The sequence below is a fragment of the Pipistrellus hanaki genome, assembly GCF_964339955.1.
Source record: "Pipistrellus hanaki genome assembly, chromosome: 8".
Taxonomy (NCBI): domain Eukaryota; kingdom Metazoa; phylum Chordata; class Mammalia; order Chiroptera; family Vespertilionidae; genus Pipistrellus; species Pipistrellus hanaki.
In genome coordinates this window covers 84,889,937-84,902,862 of record NC_140510.1, presented here as the reverse complement: position 1 = coordinate 84,902,862, position 12,926 = coordinate 84,889,937, and the positions used below count along the sequence as shown (strand labels likewise).

The 12,926-nt window shown below is 39.2% G+C and overlaps 1 protein-coding gene across 3 annotated transcripts in view; it reads left to right on the top strand.

The window, feature by feature from the left end:
• The window catches only part of USP37 (ubiquitin specific peptidase 37), a 55,920-nt gene extending 43,938 nt beyond the window's left edge, over nt 1–11,982 (top strand). For all 3 annotated transcript variants that reach the window (XM_084891665.1, XM_084891663.1, XM_084891664.1), the window contains 7 exons: nt 248–503; nt 1,391–1,557; nt 5,094–5,154; nt 8,689–8,804; nt 10,624–10,693; nt 11,011–11,149; nt 11,670–11,982. In XM_084891665.1, coding sequence (XP_084747791.1) covers nt 248–503; nt 1,391–1,557; nt 5,094–5,154; nt 8,689–8,804; nt 10,624–10,693; nt 11,011–11,149; nt 11,670–11,754 — 894 coding nt within the window. In that variant the 3' untranslated portion in view covers nt 11,755–11,982. The remainder of the gene's footprint in view (nt 1–247; nt 504–1,390; nt 1,558–5,093; nt 5,155–8,688; nt 8,805–10,623; nt 10,694–11,010; nt 11,150–11,669) is intronic.
• Nucleotides 11,983–12,926: the final 944 nt, after the last annotated feature.

The window sequence follows — 12,926 nt, the reverse complement described above, 5'->3', positions numbered from 1 at the left end:
TTTTCTAGGAGTTTGCATTATCTTGTGCAACTGTTTGATTTTATATGTGTGTATGTGTTTATTTTTTTATAAATATATATAAGTATTTTTTATTTTATTCATTTGTTCAAAAAGAATAAGACCTGAACCCAGAGCATCAAAGAAAGGAAACTTTTCAGAAATAAAAATAAACTTCTCACTTTAAACTCTTAAGATTGCTAAATTTGTAGTCATTCAGGTTTCCTCTAAAAGTAACTCTCTATTTCAGGATTCAAAATCATGCAAAATAGAGCCTGATAAGTCTGAATTGGAAAACTCGGAATTTGATGGAATGAGTGAAGAAGAGCTTTTAGCAGCTGTTTTAGAGATAAGTAAGAGAGAAGCTTCACCATCCCTGAGTCATGAAGATGATGATAAACCAACCAGCAGCCCAGATACTGGGTTTGCAGAGGATGATATTCAAGAAATGCCTGAAAATCCAGACCCTATGGAAACTGAGAGACCCAAAACAGTCACAGAACCAGGTAGGTTTAATGAAGATAGCTGTTAAACAAGGCATAACTGTGTTCAAAATCATCATAGCGACAATGGCTTCTAAATAATGGGAACTATGAGATGAACCTGTCTAATGTATAAAAGTTATATGGCCCGCAGGCCAGAATTTCCCCACCCCTGGTCTACAAGAACAGAAAGAAATTGATGGTTAATTTTTTATCTCCTTGAACAAATATTCTAAATATATATGTTGTCATATACTTGTGCAATACATGAGATGTTTATTACATACTTTATGGAACTCTTTTTTTTTTTTTTTTAATGTGATTTTGTTGATTTTTTTTAGAGAGAGAAGGGATAGGAGGGGAGATAAACATCCATCAGCTGTGCCTCCTGCATGCTCCCTACCAGGGATTGAGCTCACAATCCAAACATGTGCCATGACTGGGAATCCTGCTGGCGACTTCTCGGTGCAGGGGATAATGCTCAACCAACTGAGCCACCCCGCCAGTACTATGTAACTCTTGATTCAGAATATGTATAAGGCTTATTTGATTATTAATTCTAAAACACATTATAATAAACGGGGAAAGCTCGTTATTAGCTATTTTTGGTTGTCACAGCTAGAGAGAGGGGTGGTACTGACATCTAGTAAGTAGAGGCCAGGGATGTTGCTAAACATTCTTTAATGTACAGAACAGCCGCCCCCCAACAACAACAAAAATGTACCACCCAAAATATCAATAGTTCTGAGATAGAGAAACCCTAGTCTACATGTAGTAAGAGGACATTGAATATCCCAAGCAAGCTATGTGTGAGGTTGGGATAAATTACTCTCTGAACAGTAGATGTCACTCTAGTCCAGAGATTCCAGTTTATTGGGATTTCCCAGTTATGTTTTGTTCTGCTTCCTCAGATCCAGCCAGTTTTACTGAGATAACTAAAGACTGTGATGAGAATAAAGAAAACAAAACCCCAGAAGGACCTCAAGGAGAGGTTGATTGGCTTCAGCAGTATGATGTGGACCGTGAAAGGGAAGAGCAAGAGCTTCAGCAGGCCTTGGCTCAGAGCCTCCAGGAGCAAGTAAGATTTATATTGCTACTTTCTTCATCCTTCTCTTCCCCAAGAAATAGAAGAGGAGGAGGAGGAGGAGGAGGAGTAGTAGTAGTAGTAATCTACATGTGTAAAAGGCTGTGCAACTGTCCCACCGGTAGCTCTGACATGCAGTGAGCACCCGGGTGCAGACACTCAGCATAGGAGCTGCCGACTGCAGTGACTTGGCAGCTGTGGTGCTTGGGTGACACACCTTGGAACCAGAGAGGAGGGAGCCCAATTCCTGAGTGTTACCCAAGAACTGCCCTCTTGCAATCCAAGACCCCTTGGGGGATGTCAGAAGCCAGTTTCAGCCTGATCCCTGAAGGCCAGGCTGAGGGACCCCTCTTGCTGCAGGGACCCCCGCTCACTCCATAGATGCCCTCCTATCTCCAGGTGCGGCCTGCTGGGGAAGGGAAGGACCTTAGGAGGTTGGCTCCAGGATGAGTCTGGTCCGTCTCATCCAGTCCCGCCCAACAAGCCACCTTCTAATTAATTTGAATGTGCACGAATCCATGCACTGGGGCACTAATAATAATATAATAACAACAACCACCACCACCAACATGTTTTTTGTTTTTTGTTTTTTTTAAAATCTATTTTATTGATTTTTTACAGAGAGGAAGGGAGAGAGAGAGACAGTTAGAAACATCGATGAGAGAGAAACATTGACCAGCTGCCAATGTACATGCCCTTGACTGGAATCGAACCTGGGACCTTTCAGCCCGCAGACCGACACTCTATCCACTGAGCCAAACTGGTTTCGGCCACCAACATGTTTTAAGCATTTACTATGTATCAGGCATTGTTCCACATGATATGAATACAATGTCATGATCCATTAAAACAATAAAAACCTTGGGGCTTTGCATTGGTTTTGAAACATACACTTTGATAATTTTTCAGTTTTTGAAAATCCAAATGCAACAAAATATATTGTTGGTTACCTTCTATTACAATAATTCATTGCATGCTAAAGCAAGATGGGTTACTAGAGATTATCCCAATCCAACTTTATTTGCAAGCATGGAAACTTTATTTCCTATTGTTGGAACAGAAAATTCTTAGAAATATCTGAAATTCAGATTTTAGTCATAGACTAACATTTATCTGTAGTTTATATATGCTAGAGGCCTGATACACGAAAGTCATGCAAGAGTAGGCCTGCCTTCCCCCGGCTGCCAGCACCAGCTTCCCTCTGGCACCCGGGACCAAGCCTTCCTTCACAGCCCAGCTTCGGCTGGACGGTCATCTGGTCTAATTAGCATATTACACTTTTATTATAGATTCTGTTCTTTAATTTTTAGTTCTTTTTTTTTCTTCCTATTTTTAAAATTTTTTTAAATATATTTTTATTGATTTCAGAGAGGGAGGGAGAGACAGAAACATCAGCAATGACAGGAATCATTGATTGGCTGCCTCCAGCATGTCCCCCACTAGGGATCTAGCCTGCAACCCCAGAACGTGCCCTTGACCGGAATCGAACCCAGGACCCTTCAGTTCACAGGTCAACGCTCTGTCCACTGGGCCAAAACACATAGGGCTAATTTTTAGTTCTTTATATTTATATTTGCCAAAGTTGGCTGATTTGCACTGTTGCAGTCATCAAGGTATTTGACTTGTGTTGACAAGTCATCAAAATATCTGACATCTGAAAAGTGTTGTTTTCATGCTTTTCTAATCGTATGTAGTCCAAGTCATGTAATTAATAAAAATTTAACAAGACTCCCTAGAATAAATGAATAGTTTTAGTGTTTACAAACAGATTAAGAAATCTAATTTTGCCTGGCTGGTGTGGCTCAGTGGTTGAGTGTCAATCCATGAACCAAGAGGTCACCGGTTCGATTCTGGTTGGGGCATGTGCCCAGGTTGTGGGCTCAATCTTCGATACAGGGCATGCAGGAGGCAGTCAATATATGTTTTTCTCTCATTGATGTTTCTATCTCTCTATCCCTCTTCCTTCCTCTCTCTCTCAAATCAAAAACATATTTTAAGAAATTATTAAATAAGAAATCTAATTTCTCTAAAACAGTGGATCTTAAGCTTAACTGCACAGGTAATATTAACCTGGGAATTCAAAAAATACTGATGCCTGGCTTATTCTGCCTCTCAAATTCTGAAGTAATTGATCTGGCCTGTGGTCTGGGCATCTAGATTTCTTAGGCTTTTTTTTGTTTGTTTTTGTGTGCTTTTTTTAAAAAATATGTTTTATTGATTTTCCACAGAGGAAGGGAGAGGGATAGAAAGCTAGAAACATCGATGAGAGGGAAACATCAATCAGCTGCCTCCTGCATACATCCCACAGGGGATGTGCCTGCAACCAAGGCACATGCCCCTGACCAGAATCAAACCTGGAACCCCTCAGTCTTCAGGCTGACGCTCCTCCACTGAGCCAAACCTGTCAGGGCTAGATTTCTTAGTTTTCTTTCTTCTTTTTTTTTTTTCTTTCTTTTTTTTTCTTTTAGCTGCATCCCTTTGATTCTAATGTGCAGCCAAGGTTGAGAACTGCTACTTTATTTTTAATATGTATATATATTTTATTGATTTTTTACAGAGAGGAAGAGAGAGGGATAGAGAGTCAGAAACAATGATGACAGAGAAACATCCATCAGCTGCCTCTTGCACACCCCCTACTGGGGATGTGCCTGCAACCTTGGTACTTGCCCTTGACCGGAATCGAACCTGGGACCCTTCAGTCCGCAGGCCAACGCTCTATCCATTGAGCCAAACCAGTTTCGGCTATTTTTAATATATTTTATTGATTTTTTTACAGAGAGGAAGGGAGAGGGTTAGAGAGCCAGAAACATCAATGAGAGGGAAACATCAATCAGCTGCCTCCTGCACACCTCCTACTGGGGATGTGCCCGCAACCAAAGTATGTGCCCTTGACCAGAATTGAACCTGGGACCTTTCAATCTGCAGACCGACACTCTATTCACTGAGCCAAATCGGTTTCGGCAAGAAGTGCTACTTTGAAACTCTTTAAAAACCAGCTGTTCTGTATTCTAACTGCCCTCCCCTGCCAGCCTGATCACCCCCAACTGCCCTTCCCTGCAGGCCCGATCGCCTCTAACTGCCCTTGCCAGCTGGCCTGATCTCCAGCTGCTCTCTCCTGCCAGCCTGGTTGCCCCTAACTGCCCTCCCCTACTGGCCTTTTCGCCCACAACTGCCCTCCCATGCCAGCCATTTTATGGTGGCCATCTTGTGATGACATGAGTGTGAGACACCACCTAGGCTTTTATTAGTATAGATGTCACATTGAATGGCTTTTGGTTAGCAAACCAAATGTCATTGACTAGAAGAGATAGCATTTAAGCGATTTTAATCCCCCAGGTTTTGTTTTAGGAGACAGTGTAGGAAAAAGTAAAGAACTTTCCCATATCCTTCAATAGGTCATGTTCCAAACATCCATGAAATTAGGTAATATATTACTAATAATATTTCTAGAGCAACTGATTTTTATCATCACTAAATAAGTTTAATCAGTACCTCTTTTAAATGCCTTAGTTTTATTCTTGTCTTTTTAGGAGGCTTGGGAACAGAAAGAAGATGATGACCTCAAAAGAGCTACAGAGTTAAGTCTTCAAGGTGTGGAGATTATTTTAATTACTTTTTTTTAAATGGTGACGTGAATCACACAGAGAAAAGCATGTAAAATTTATTTTTAATAACAATAGCAAATTTGAACACCTCTCAGGTAAAGAAATAGAATCTTAAAAGATACCTGGATTCCCCTTTTTTCCTCCTTTCTCCTAAAAGAAACCACGATTCTAACATTTGTATTCATTAATAGTTTGCTTTTTTTTTAAAAAAAAAAAAAATAGTATTTACTGTATCCATATTCCTAAACAATATACATATTTTTTTGATTTTGAAAAAATTAAATGGGACAGGTGGCTGTAATCTATCCATATGAAAATGCAGTAACTCCCCCTGTTAAGACTTCTGGGAGAAAATAAGGTGGCTTCAGTTTCCCAGGAATTTACAGGAGCTCACTGTGAAAACCATGGGCAGTTATGTGTGAGTATTCAAAAGAGTGAGGTTCACCATAGTACGGCATTTGCCAGAGCTAATATATGAACCAGGTGCTGCACTCCCATAGGGACACGTAACCACAGGAAGTGAGCTAAGTCTGTATTTTCTGTTTCTAAGATTATTGTGGTCTTCCTCCAACTCAGAAATAGATTAAAGCAAAAACATTTTGATGGTATAAAATGAGAAAGATTGGTCTAGACACCATGACATGCATGAAAGAGCAAGAATTTGGGACATGGTTGAAACTATTACAATAAGAATTCAAGCTAAGCTCACCCAGGCATTCTATTCTCAGATGAAAAAGATGGTACCATGGTGGTGGTGATGGCTGTGTCGAGTCCTATTGCTCCAGTCTGGACTGGTTGCCCTCTACATGCATGCACTGCCATCCTGAGATCACCCTAATCATTCTCCTCGGAGCTTCCTCTGGTTCTTTGCTGTTTGAATTTCCCATTGCCTGTATCTCACTAGTCCTCTTTCTTGATTTATTTGTGCTTTGATAGAGAACACCCCCAGGTAGTTTTCTTGATACAGAGGAGATATGACAGGTTTTTTTTTAAACCTTGCAAGTTTTATTTTACTCTAGTATTTAATTAGTAGTCTGGCTAAATATAGAATTCCAGTTTTGCAGTCATTGTGAAAATATTGTTTCCCGCCAACTTCATGCTGCTGGGCAGTGGGAGAAGTTGGTTTGCGGGGTTGCTGTGTGAAAAGTCTAAAGCTGTTCGTTCTTTATGCTGATGTGACCTCTTTTCTCTGAAAGCTATAGTATCTTCTCTTTGTTTTTGCTGTAATGAAGTTTCCCACTGATGTGCCTTGATGTGTGTCTGTTTCATCATTTTGGCAGGGCTCTTGATGAATCATTTTAATCTAGAAATGTATCCTTGAATTCTAAGAAATTTTCACTGATTTCCTCTCTCCCACTCTTTCTCTTCTCTTTGGAACTCATATTATCCAGACTTTCTAGTATAGTCCTTTTAATTTTCTTATCTCTTTAGGTTGTTTTCATCTTGTCATTTTACTCTCCCTCTTGAAAGTTTTTCCATCCTTATCTCCAACTCTAAAACTTTTTTCTAATTTTTAAAAACTGATTTGTTTTGTGAATGTTTCTTTTTTTGTAATTTTTTGTTTGTTTGGGTTTGGAAATAATACCATCTCTGAGAATATTAAATATAGTTCATTTGTTTGTTTATTTCAAGTTTACTATAGCTGAATAGATCCCATCTGTTCCAGATTGCTCTGTACTGTTTATTATGGTCTTTATATTTCTTATTAGAGACTTTCCTCGGATATCTAATAATCCTTGATTGTCAGTTCATGTTTAAGAATAGGAGACTAAAAAGATGATTGGATACTCTGAACACATGAATCACTGGGATGGTCAACTTCTGAATTTTACAGGATGGGACTGTTTGGGGATGATGTTATTATTTTATCCTTTCTTTGGGCTGCTCAGATTCCTAAAGGGTGTTCTAATTTCTTGCCTTTGCCTAGAGATGAAATATGTGGCTGCCAGAGTTCTGAAAGGCAAGTCTAAGAATAGGACTGAGGCAGGGGATATGCACATCCTTCAGAATGCAGGCTGTCACCTGGATACTGTTTGCAGTGTGGTTCACATAGCCTCCCCTTTGCCTGGCACACGATCCAGAAACTTTCACCTTCTCCCCAGATTTTATTTATTCTAGCAGCATCAAGTAGGGTAAAGTGGATGCTGGGAGTCTGTTTCTCAAATAACTTGCATCTAATCGTTATTTTTATCCCCTACTTAGCCTCTATTTCCAGAGATACAAGTTGTATGTCTTTTGAAGATTTTGAAGATTATAAATTGAATGGTTTTCAATTTTTCCATTACTGCTTAGGATTTGACTTTGGCTTTCTCAGATCTGCCACCCATCTACTTTCAAATTCCAGGATGTGGAGGCCAAGTCTTTTTTTCTATTCTTCCCATTCTTAGGTGTTCATGTCCTTTAGACCGGTGGTCCGTGGACACTGGTGGTCTGCGAGGTTCCAATGGTTATCAGCCGCTGCTTTAAACAGCTCTGTTCTGCCAAAACCGGTGTGGCTCAGTGGATAGAGCATCGGCCTGCGGACTGAAAGGTCCTGGGTTCGATTCTGGTCAAGGGCATGTACCTTGGTTGTGGGCACATCCCAAATGGGGGGTGTGCAAGAGGCAGCTGATCGATATTTCTCTCATTGATGTTTCTAGCTCTATCTCTCTCTCTTCCTCTCTGTAAAAAAATCAATAAAATATATTAATAAAATAAACAGTTCTGTTCTGTGATTTTAGTGGAATTATAATAAATATATTTCAAAGCAGAGATCCATTTATGCACAAATGCTCCTGTGGTTATTTAAGGATAGATTTATTATTTAAAGAAAAAATGGGCCCTGACCGGTGTGGCTCAGTGGACAGAGCATCAACCTGAGGACTGAGGGGTCCCAGGTTCTGGTCAAGGGCAGGTACCTTGGTTGCGGGCTCGATCCCCAGTAGGGGGTGTGCAGGAGGCAGCCAATCAGTGATTCTCCCTCATCATTGATGTTTCTAACACTCTCTCTCCCTTTCCCTTCTTCTCTGAAATCAATAAAAATATTTTTTTAAATGGATCTTGGATTTGTTTGTGTAAGGTAAATTTAAGACTTAAAGGTTGAATTTCCTTTATTTTTGTTAAATTTCAAGAAAATGATTTAATATTAAAGAGAATGAAAGGATAGTGACCTTTTTATGGTCTCTGAGATAATTTATATTTGCTGGTGTTGCCTAAAATATGCACCATGTACTTCAAAATTATTTATATAAAATAGGATTTAATACAATTGGATCTCTTTAAAGTTAAACTCTCCTCTTCAGTTTTAGTCTTTGTGTGAGTTATATGCCTTACATATAGATATATTTAAAAGGAAAAGGAGCATTTCTTTAAAGATACCAGCTACCTGAGTTTTGGTTTTTTTTAACCTGAGTTATTGGTCCCCAGATTGGCTGGGTGAATTGGATGATAAAATGTGTACCCACGTTGTTCTTTGCTTCCTAATCATCTCTTTGTGTCCATTCCAAGAAATTTTACAAGACTCTGTCTTTGTGTTCCTCAGAGTTTAACAACTCCTTTCTGGACTCACTGGGCTCTGATGAAGACTCTGGGAATGAGGATGTGTTAGACATGGAGTACACAGAAGCTGAGGCGGAGGAGCTGAAGAGAAACGCTGAGGTAGGTGACATTGGTCTGTAGGTAGCGTTGGTCTGTCGGTCAGTAACGCTCCTGCTTTTCAGCTTCATGGGCCCCATTGAGGTGCATTTCTGCCCCTCCGGTAACCAGCAAGTTGTCTTCACTTTCTCTTGTCCTCTGCTCCTCATTTCTGACAAGATTCAAAACAAAATGGAACAAAAACAGAAATACATTCTGACTACCTTATGTGCAGTTAGGTAAAACCAAGTGACATGATATATTAAATTTCTTTTAGTTCTGCCGAAACTGTAAAAACTGTTAAAAGTAATAATGTTACTAGAATGCATTGGAATCTTTCATCTTATTTTACTTTATTTTTAACATTGAGCATTTATGTTGTTTCTGTTTCTTTGGTGTAAAAAATAATACATTAAGGAACTGAATTATTGTAACATTTTCTATATTTAGGATTTTTCTCTCTAAATCCCTAGAAGTCAATTACTACATCAAAGTTTATGACTATTTTAATGATTTCTGGTTTTCATATAGCTGTATTTGTTTCCAGAATTATACCTAATAGTGCTGCCTTGGTGCAGGAATATCTTTTCATTTTTTGTTTTATTTTCTTTGCTAACAATATTTTAATAGCATTTTTAGAAATATTTAAAATGTAAATGTTCATATATATTGATTTTAGAAAGGAAGGGAGAGGAAGAGAGAAACAGCAATGATGAGAGGGAATCATTGATTGGCTGCCTCCCACACATTGGACTGAGCCCACAACCCAGGCATGGGCCTTTGTCCAGAATAGCACCTGGGACCCTTCAGTCCATATAGTCTGACGCTCTATTCATTTAGCCAAACCAGCTAGGGCAACTCTTCATTTTTTTATTCTGTTTTGAGTACTTAATGGTTAACATACCTATTTTTATAGAACTATGGTTATTTTGTGCATTTTTGTAGGTTTGGAAAACAAGGTAATATGTTGGTGACTCACATGATTTTTAAAATAGCTAAATTATATGGTATTGGCCGGGACCGGTTTGGCTCAATGGATAGAGCGTCGGCTTGGGGATTTAAGGGTCCCGGGTTCGATTCCAGTCAAGGGCATGTACCTTGGTTGCGGGCATATCCCCAGGAGGGGGGGTGTGCAAGAGGCAGCTGATCGATGACTCTCTCACATCGATGTTTCTAACTCTCTATCTCTCTCCCTTCCTCTCTACAAAAAAAAAAAAAATCAATAAAAAAAAAATATTTAAAATTATATGGTATTGAGTTGCTGTACCACTAATGGTTTAGCTATTATTGGGCCTATTGTTAGTTCCGATTTTTTGTTATTAAAGATAATCTCTCCCTCTCCTTTCTACTCGGAAATCAATAATATATAAATATATATATAAAAGATAATGCTATATTTATACATGTACTCTTCTTTTGAATTTTTTAAAAATATTTTTTATTGATTTTAGAGCAAGAGAGAGAGAGAAACATCAATGATGAGAGAGAATCATCGATCAGCTGCTTCCTGCATGCCCCACACTGGGGATTGAGCCCACAACCTGGGCATATGCCCTCCTCCCCCCGACTGGGAATCAAACCGTGACCTCCTGGTTCATGGTTAAATGTTCAGCCATTGTGCCACACCAGCTGGGCTTGAATTATTTTTTTAGAATAGATTCTTGTTGGGAATAGAATTCTTGGATCAAAGAATATGAACAATACCAACCACTGGATATTTTATTGAATCTGACTACACACACACTAAAACTTAGCTATGTCAGCTTTGGTAATAAATTTAAAATTAGCGTTTTGCTTTCTATTCAATGAGGAGTTAAAAGCCATACCTACTTCTGTTTTCCAGACGGGATATCTCCCTCATTCCTATCGGCTCATCAGTGTTGTCAGTCACATTGGTAGCACTTCTTCTTCAGGTAAGTGGACAGAATGATTTCAGCATTTATAAATGGACAGCCAGTATTTACTCCTTATTCGGTTATTGTGTACCTCACTTTGTGAGGTGTAAGTTGAATGCATCAAGAAAAACGTTGAAGTCTTTTGTCAAAAAGTTGTCATGGTATAGTGTATTTTCACCTTACATGTTTCTACTTGGTTTTTGAGTGATTTTTAGAAATTTCTGTAGGAGTAAGGTAGATGGGATAGCTGTTTCTCTTTCTTTCTGAAACTTCCTATAACTGAGAAAAATGCAAAGAATTTTTATAGACTTCAATTTAAAAATTTTTTATTTCAGGTCATTACATTAGTGATGTGTATGACATTAAGAAGCAGGCGTGGTTTACTTACAATGACCTAGAGGTATCTAAAATCCAAGAGGCTTCTGTGCAGAGCGATCGGGATCGGAGTGGTTACATCTTCTTCTATATGCACAAGTAAGAAACTCCCAGACCTAAAGACACGGGTTAAAAATTACCCAACTCTCTTTTCTTCCTTAAGAATAAAATGTTCCCATTATTTAATTGGTTGATAATACTTTGTTTTGTTATCTTTCCTTAGGGCTCATGTTTTATTTCCTTATAAGTCCAGAATATTTTCTCCTTTGATTCAGCATTAATTGCTCATCACATAGTAGCATCTAGGTATGGAACTTAAGACTGTTTTGATAGGAGCTGTCTTATCATAAGCCTTTTTGGTCTTCTAGTTGTGTCAGCTAGAAGATCTGCGTTATGTCGATGGAAACTACATAACATTTTTATGAAAGCTGGCTCTTGCCAGCCTCCTCTCCTAATGTTTTCAAAAATCAGCACTTGGGGTTAAGATGGCGATCAAATAAATGAGCTGCTTATTTTATAAAATTTAGGCACCAAATGGTATTGTGCAGGCTTATCAGCATGCTTTCTGCACGTCCTTTGGCTTTGCTCACTGAGTGCTCATTCTCTGTTCCATGTTAAGGGAGGCCTTTGATGAGCTGCTGGGATCAGGAAAGAGCTCTCAGGCATTGAGCACGGAAGCGGGGAAGACTCGCCAGGCCTCGTGAGGAACAGCCTGCTGGGCTGGCAGCGTGCACTGCGTACTCTCCCTTACCGTCACCCGCCTCCCCTCCTCCACCTGCGGAGAAGTCAGAACTCCACTTGATGCGGGAGCAACAAGCAGCTCAGGGCCAAACCAAAAGGCGAAAATTGCAGTTATGTGGAATGCTCCATGCTCATTGTTTTATGGAAACTTTGGTCTCACCTCTATAATTGATTTTCTTCTTTTCTCCTACAAGAGTAGCACTTCTTTTGTCTTGGAAATTCTTGCTGTGAATATTATATGTACATACAAACATATATGTGGAATGAATGGAGCCTTAAAGAGTTAGGATGAGCCACCAGAGTATGCCTGCTCAAAATCAATAGCACAGCAGTTCAGAGAAGAAGTTAAGTTGTCAGAGAATCCATTCACCTGAGCGATGTGTACAGATGTACATATCAGTTGACATTTGGCTTTTATGTTCCTTGAGTAGTTTCACTCAAATTTCTAATTTTTCATGTGTTTCTTATTAGTACAGGTCACTGGAAAATAAGCTCTCCATGTTACACTAATGACAGTTTGTCCTCCTTGCAAAGGAGGTGCATTTCTGCCACCTGACTTGGGGGGCTATTTTTTAAAAATTCATGGACTTGTAATGCTTTTGCTGTTTACATGTAGTCCCAAGAAATGGATGGTTGTTGGTGCTTGGAATGTGTTATGGTCCCACATTTGGTATTTATTATACACTTTATATTTTCTTTAAAGAGATTCCTTCACAACAGTATGTTCATTGTAAATCATCTATATTACAGTGGTGAAGATAGAATGGAGCAAGCATTATCCTAACAGAGTTCAATCAGAACTTTAAAAGGTAGGAAAATAATATTGTCCCCATTGGGACTCCCCAGCAAGGATACTTAGGGATAAGGAGGAATACTAGGATCTCTGTCTCTCCGAGAGGACAAGAGGAGTGTTCTAGTGTTAAAGCTAAAACTCTGGACCACTAAGCTGGAAGCCCTGCTACAGTGTGAACTAAGTGCATGAGTGTACGAGAGAGCTTAGCATTTAACCTCCCGCTGCCTGGCTTTGCCCTTAAAACAGAGTGGGAATTCAAGTGTGATCGGTTTAGGTAATCCCCAGAACTAATATATAAAGGTGCATAATATATTTATCCTACTTTTTAGGTGCTTCAAGTTG